This window comes from Mytilus galloprovincialis, chromosome 2 (assembly GCF_965363235.1).
Source record: "Mytilus galloprovincialis chromosome 2, xbMytGall1.hap1.1, whole genome shotgun sequence".
In the NCBI taxonomy this organism is placed as follows: Eukaryota; Metazoa; Mollusca; class Bivalvia; order Mytilida; family Mytilidae; genus Mytilus; species Mytilus galloprovincialis.
In genome coordinates this window covers 65,147,289-65,154,901 of record NC_134839.1, presented here as the reverse complement: position 1 = coordinate 65,154,901, position 7,613 = coordinate 65,147,289, and the positions used below count along the sequence as shown (strand labels likewise).

The window sequence follows — 7,613 nt, the reverse complement described above, 5'->3', positions numbered from 1 at the left end:
GTCAATAAACATTATTTTACTTCGACGGGACTATAAAGTTTACTCGACTTAACCGAGTATTCGAATCAATCGCGTTCGACACATCAGAGGTAATTATGCATTGATCAAACAGGAATTTTACCGAGAGAAATTACTTCGACTCATTTGAGTTTTCGACACAAGGTTCAACTGTATATGTGTATATCAAAAGCTTAGGCCCTGCTTAAATAGATCTGTGGATGACTACAGATTAAAGATCCACATATTCTAGTGTCTTGACTATAAAATATTCAGACATACCAACAGTGCCTTAACAAATGTAGTTCAACATACATGTATTTATAAAATAATATAGAAAAAACTAATGCAATGAAGTCCACAGTATTTTATTATGATATTGAACTGGCATTTGAAGCTATACGGGGCCATAAATCTGCACATTCTTTTGCAACAGGTCCTGTGATGGCTGAACCTAAAACAGAAAACAAAAAAGCTTTAAAAGGTTAAATGAATAGAACATGATCTAGAAGAAATAAATATGCAGCTTCTTTTCTAAGAACCTTAAATAAAGGCACATGTTTGTGGTGAAGAAAAAAGTTCAAACTTCCCACTGCCCAAGCAAGTACTAAAAAGGCTGTCGGACATATTTTTTTTTAATTAGGGCTATTCCAGTAAAAATTATCCAGGGGGGGTGGAACGCCACTTATTTTTTGACCCCCCACCTATGGAAAAGATTAAAAAAATACACCCCCACCTAGAACATGTGTTTTCTTCCAAGACCCCCTACCTAGAGAAAAAAAAATAAAAGTTAGCTAGTTTTTTAAAGTATACAAAAATGTTGCATCCTGTCAAATAAATGTAAAATTTGTTGGTTTATCTACAAATGTATTTCAGTGCATCCAAAAAGGGGGGGCCCTCTGGCCCCCCCCCCCCCTAAATCCGCCTCTGGTCTCAATGGCAATCATACCACATCTTCTTTTTTATACTAGCTATGTTACTATTAAAATATAAAATGAAACATGTAACAATGTTATGGAGCAGCAGACGACAGATGCAACATGACGGCAATAGCTCACAGTGACCGAAAAAGGGGATGCGATTTTAATTATGGCCCATTTTATTTTTAAAACTGTCAATAACATTTTCAGGTACGACATATTCTTCAGGTGGGGAAACTGGTTGGCACCAACCATTTTATGTTTCAGAGTTTAGTTTGAGCCATAAGATATTTTTGGTAGGCACAATGTAATTCTTTTTTTATTTTTTGTATTTCTTATATACATTATTTTTTCAATAGGCAAATGTTGAGGAAGATGATATACTCTCCTGTGTAACAAGGCCATATTTTTCCGCAAAAATTAGGCCATTTTTTTCCTTCAATACCACCCATGCAACATGCGCAATAAAAATCTAATTGTCTGTGCCAAATATAAATATTTTTTTATGGACCGCATAGTTTGGATGTCACCCACACATATTTTTTTGTGGGGAGACGGTATACAAGGGAGAGGGTACTTGAAGTTGTTATAAACTGTATGCAATAAAATATTATTTGGGACAAAAATTGCAAAGAATTGGCCAGTCCACCTTATTAAGGACATATTCTTTGCAAGTAAAGAGATTTAAGTACAGCAAATTCTGCCATTTCAATTTCAATGAATATACAATAACTTCTTCCAACCGCAACAATATTTAAGTCAACCTTTATTTACAATGTTTAAACTGGTACTGTTGCCTTGTTCATGTTCATGTTGGTTTTTTTTACATTAAATTTGGGTCTTCGTCGATACCATACTTATTCCAGACGTTCCGTATCAGAGGACATTTCAGGCAATTCCTCTGCACTTCTTGTATCATTATATCTTCATCACGGTGACAAGAATAACAGTATAGAGTACCATTAATTCATAGAACAAAACAACAAATCGCTGAAGAAGTCATGTTTACAAAATGTCAAAATGAGCCAAAGACCAAAAAATGACAAGGACAGTTAAGCGTCTTTTATGGAGACAAAAACTATATTCCTAAAAAGTCTTTGGGGTTCTTCAATCGAAATAATAGCAAGCTAAACTAAATGAGATTATTATAAGGGCTAAATCTCGTCTGTACTAGCCAAATTTAACAAATTTAAAGTTGTTTATAAAAAAAATATATATCATGAATGATGGTTAATTACGTTTTTCGGGTTATCAGTTAGACCACATGGTTTTATTATTACAATAGGAAAACACCCGAGACGTGAAATCGCATGGTTCTATTATCATAGGTAAACATCCGAGACGTCCCAAAAATATATAGGTGCTCCTTTATTGGAGGAACATTACACAGTTGTGTACACACACAAGACGGCATGGAACACGATCGGAAATTCATTTGACAATATCTAAACGTTTCGAAACGAAGTGAAAAGTATCGTGCGCCACGTGGGCGCTTACATTTGTCACTGTATGCGCCATTTCTTGTCAATATGCGCTATAGGCGCAGGGGGCACGTCCTTCCCGATCACTGGTTTGACAAGAACACAAACGGACGCTTAAAATTAGTGGTCTGCCAACTTTATTTGCAGTCGGATGACCTTTTCAGGAGAATCTTCCTTCATAACAGGGGGAACAATATGTTTAACCTATCATTCAGAAACCCCCCACCAACAGAAATGAATTTAAATCGGGACCACCACCCTCCAGAATACAATTATGTTGATAACCCCCCACCTAGGTAAATTTTACTGGAATAGCCCTTATTAAAGAGGCAGCTGATTTTTTTCTTTTCATTTGATAATTTTTAGTCATGATTGGATCTTAACTGTATTGGTTTTGCTCATGACTGAAGGACGTCCAGTATCATTCATTCTTGTTCTTTTGTGTCTGGTGATTTTTTTTCTCATTGGCAATATTATCACATCTCCTTATTCATACAGTAAAAGGTCTCACCTTCTACAAAATAGGGATTGTAATAGTAAATTTGATTTGTTTTTAAAATGATTTGGATATTGAATATACAAGTGTCCAGTCAAGCAGCAGACTTTTCTGTCTTACACATGGCCAGCAAGATAGAACTTTGTCAGGGGTTCATGTTCTACCATGAAGGAGTATTCAAGATTAAGACCCTATAATGTCACTCATTTCTAGCCAATATTCAAATCTGGATTTAATTCTAATTATAACAATTTATCCTATAAAACAACAACTCAATGGCAAATATATCTGTTTTAAAAATAATATTTTTATTTTTATGATGTGAAAATTGGCAAAAAAATTCCACAAAATTCAATAAAACAGATCAATTTCTTTTTGTTTTTGTGATCAGAAATATATAGTGAATGCATTTTTAAATATTAATTTTTGTTTATGCAGCTAGCGGATGGTTTTGTGATCACTCCAGAATTTAAGAGAGTTAGAGCTATCATTATTCTGATATGTTTTATGACCTGCAATAAGTTTATATTACACTATTTTCATCATCTCTGACCTACTGTTCACATGTAGAGAGAGGTCAAACAGCCACTAAACTTTAAATATACACTAGCATATAGTTCTTGTGTAAATCAAAGATATTACTTTAAATGTTTAATGAGTTTTAGTTATAATGAAATATATCAAAGTTTAGCAGTTGATAAAGATTTAAGCAATATTTTTTTTAGTATCTTATCTGCATCTTGGCATAAAGATTTTTAAAGATTTTACAGTTAAAAACTGAGTTTAAGAATGCTTCATTACAAATAAATTTGTTTTCCTGGTCTAATTAAAGGTGTGGAGTAAACCCTACAACTGTTATTTCAAAATCTAAAGGATAGCCCTGTCAACAAACAGCTTTGTTTTTTAATTGGTCGGGTTGTTGTCTCTTTGACACATTCCCCATTTCCATTCTCAATTTTATCTATATCAAAACAACTATTATGTTGACTATAACATATTTTTTAAAACAGAAATTTTACCTTTCATTTCTCCTTTCACATTTACTATGACCCCCGCATTGTCTTCAAAATAAATGAACACCCCATCCTTCCTCCGAACAGGTTTCCTTTGTCTCACCACTACTGCCGGCATTACTAAAAGTAAAAAGAGGATTTGTTAAAACAAATTCAGAGTTTTGATGAAAAAATGTTAATACTTCTAATAGGTAAAATTAATCACACATAATCATTTTTAAAATAAATTCTGTTATTTGATATGAAAAATGTTTATATTTCTCATGGGTAAACTTAATCACACAAAGTCCTGCATAAGAAAGAATGAATACAAAAAACTTTATATGAACTCATGTGCATTTACTTTTCTGTATATATTGGATCCATCTTAATCGGTAGATGTGTTAGTTTTTTGAAAGATATAGTTTTCCATGAAGTTTGGCGACAATCATTTTTAAATGAAGGTAGTTAGTATTCAAACATTTAGTCCTTTTTTTCTAATCAAGGAGGCCGTTAATTTGCCCATTTCTTTCAAGATTTGTAAATTTTTTTTTTTTCAGGAATAGTAGTTTAACATGGTTAACATTTTTGGTTATCAAAAGTAGTTCTAGAAGAATCATATCCTATTTGTTTCCTGCAAGATGGTCAGATCAACACATGATTTCTCATATATAATGGTTTTTGTTTTTTTTTTTTTAGCATGTATGGTTGATTGTGATTAAGTTTGGTATAATTTTGTCTGTTTCAATCCAGTAGGTTTTTTAAAGTTAACAAATTCCCATAGTTTTTCTAAATTTTTGTTTTAAACTTTCATTTGAAAGTTCATGCTTTAAATTTGAGTCCAAACACATGTCACATTTAAAGAAATTAAGAATACTGTTATTGAGCTGACCTTTTTTACGAAGTTCTGGTTTTCCCTTCTTCACTGTGGCTACAAACATATCACCAGCCCCAGCAGCTGGCATTCTATTCAAACGACCTTTAATACCATGGACAGCAATCACATACAGGTTCTTGGCTCCTGAAAAATTTCAATATCCATTATGAATCAATGTTAAACAGCTTCACTTTTATTTCAATGTCACATTAAAAGCATTTAATTTTCTATTCCTTCTGAAGGATGATGCATTTTGAAGTTTGGGCATTACTTAAGGGTATAATTGAGTGCACTTATAATGCTAAGAAAGCATTAATAAATCATAAATAAGAAGAGGAGAGAAAACTCTGGATTAAATGTTCTTTTTTGTTCGTGTTTACCACTATCCAAGGTGTAAAATTTTACTGCTTAACCCCTTTTTCTCTAATGCAAAACGAACTTAAAATCAAGTGAATTTTGAAAAGCCCTTAAGCTTGGGGTCACACAATTCACTATTACATGCCAAACTGTGGTTATTTTCAATTTATGGAACAAAATGTTAAAGATATAAATGCATAAAACAGTACAGTATTTAAATATGTTTTGACTCTGCTTTTAAATTTTATATCTTATTTCTTTAAAAATAAAAAAAATAAAATGAATCAAACTATTAACTTGATTATTCTAACTTTTTTTTAATATATTTTGACGCAATTATTTTGATCTTTATGAAGTAAACATCAATAGTTTAGTCATCAAGAAAATATTTTCTGTACTAAAATGTTTTTTAAATCTCCACATTTCTTGAAATACTTTATGAAAATATCAAACATTTTGTCACATCTGTTGATACATGTAGCTTTTGTGGATTACTCCTTATACCAGGCCTTATATGTTCTCATACCTGTATTATCGGCACAATTAATAACTGCTCCAACTGGCAAAGCCAAGGAGATCCTGAACTTTCCTCCTGCGGAACCTCCTCTTCCTGAAATTGGAATAGATAAATTGTAATGAGTATACAATGCAGACTTAACATATTTATTCAGTAAAATATATGAGTATCCATCTTTCTTGGTATTTTAATCTACAGCAATACTTTGTTTTTAGGTTAAATAATTTACTTCAACACGACATACATGTACATGTATTTATATCATTTTTCAAAAGTTTACAGCTTCAGGGGTCTTGTGGAAGTGTACTGTGCTCACCTGGATTGCATTCATTTAATCCCAATTGATTCAAACCAGTCTTGTTAATTGTTATTCCTGCTCTCTGCCATACACATTAAGTTTGGAATGGTTTAGACCACCCATCAAAGATTTTTAATGCTAGTATGTTTGAGATATAAAAGATCCTATATATAGAAAATCTCTCTCTTTTCAGTGTTAACCTTCTTCAGGTCACTTTTGTAATGAATTGTGGTGGTAATGAAAAGAGTACTACGTCTGTAGTTGGATTGGGATACATTTATTCTAACTTAGTTTAAATTTTCAGGATTGCATTTATTTAAGAATATTTCAACAGGATTGGGTACGGTGAAGTAAAACACCAATCAATCACCAAATCCGGGCTTTCTGGTTACATCCCACATATTAAGCTGCAGTAAACTACTTTTACAAAGGCCTAAACACATTTGAGATCAGCACAATTATCATGTTTTTTTTGGTGTCCACGGTCATGTATAAATTTATGTTTAAATGACTTATAACATAATAAATCAGAGAAATTTCAACCTACAAATGCATGTCAATGTACAAGTAAGGAGATGTGGTATTATTGCCAACTATACGTCAAAGTTTAAATGAAGTGGATGTAAGCAATTATATGCAAACATAAGTCCTTCAACAATGAGAAAACCCCATACTCTATGTAGTGTCGTCAACTGTCTGATTATTACAAAACACAAGAAAAACAAAATTGACCGACATGAACCAATGACAACCAGTGAACTAGACTTGGGCTCCTGACTTGAGAAAGGCACATACAGAATGTGGTGGGTTAGACTAGATTTAAGCTCAAACCCTCCCCTAACCTGGGACAGTGCGCGACACACAAGGTAATGCAACTGGACTAGAATAACATTGTGAAGAATGAAGTTTTATAACATTATAAATTCAATTGAATGAATTTTTAGTATTTATTACAACATTTTAAAAGTTATAGATTCTTATGTCAAATTTGTGGTATGTGTTTATGCATTTGTTTTTCTATACTTCTAACACTACCGTAGAAATAAAGCCGAACATCCTTTGCTATTGGTCTGATTTTCAAAATATCTATGTAACGACCAAGTTAAATCATTTATCTTCCTAAATTATAGATGAACATAACTATGTGAGATACAGATTGACAGATGATTGTGGATTAAATATAGAAATATAACAAATGTTAACCTCTTTTCGACATGTTGGATTAAAAAGGAAGTAGATAAAAAAAGGCTAATAAATGGTTCGGGAACGGGACCGGTTAAGAATTTTTCCGGTAAAAGCTAGGGACTATGTAAATAAATATAAAGATTATTTGGCCGACTAATGAGTAAATAAGGAACTCTGAAGTATTTCTAGAACATTGTAACAATGTCAGAAGTAAGAAAAAGGTCGAAGAAAACGTGCTGAAAATTGAGGACTGAGTGAAAAATGCATGAAGTTAAAAGGAGGATATAAAAATATATATACCATTAGTATGCATGTTTATGATATAATAACGATTGTTTAATTTTTCAACTGTTTTGTGGAATCAAGCATTGCACTCATTGCACATAATAGTTATGTAGGAACTGAATATGTCGTACGGTGCATCCATCGGCCCCGTGCTAAGCAATAAAGCATTGAAATTTCGATAAGAAACCTGCCTTTTGTAGACTATAAT

At 32.4% G+C, this 7,613-nt stretch overlaps 1 protein-coding gene across 1 annotated transcript; it reads right to left on the bottom strand.

Moving 5' to 3' along the window:
- Positions 1-349: 349 nt before the first annotated feature.
- On the bottom strand, positions 350-7,203 carry LOC143064127 (large ribosomal subunit protein uL14). Its single transcript, XM_076236716.1, has 5 exons — positions 7,139-7,203; positions 5,647-5,730; positions 4,779-4,907; positions 3,914-4,027; positions 350-451 (listed from the first exon to the last, which is right to left on the bottom strand). Exons 1-5 carry the CDS (start codon positions 7,149-7,151, stop codon positions 369-371), a joined length of 423 nt encoding a protein of 140 aa, XP_076092831.1. The 5' UTR covers positions 7,152-7,203; the 3' UTR covers positions 350-368.
- Between the last annotated feature and the right edge of the window lie 410 nt (positions 7,204-7,613).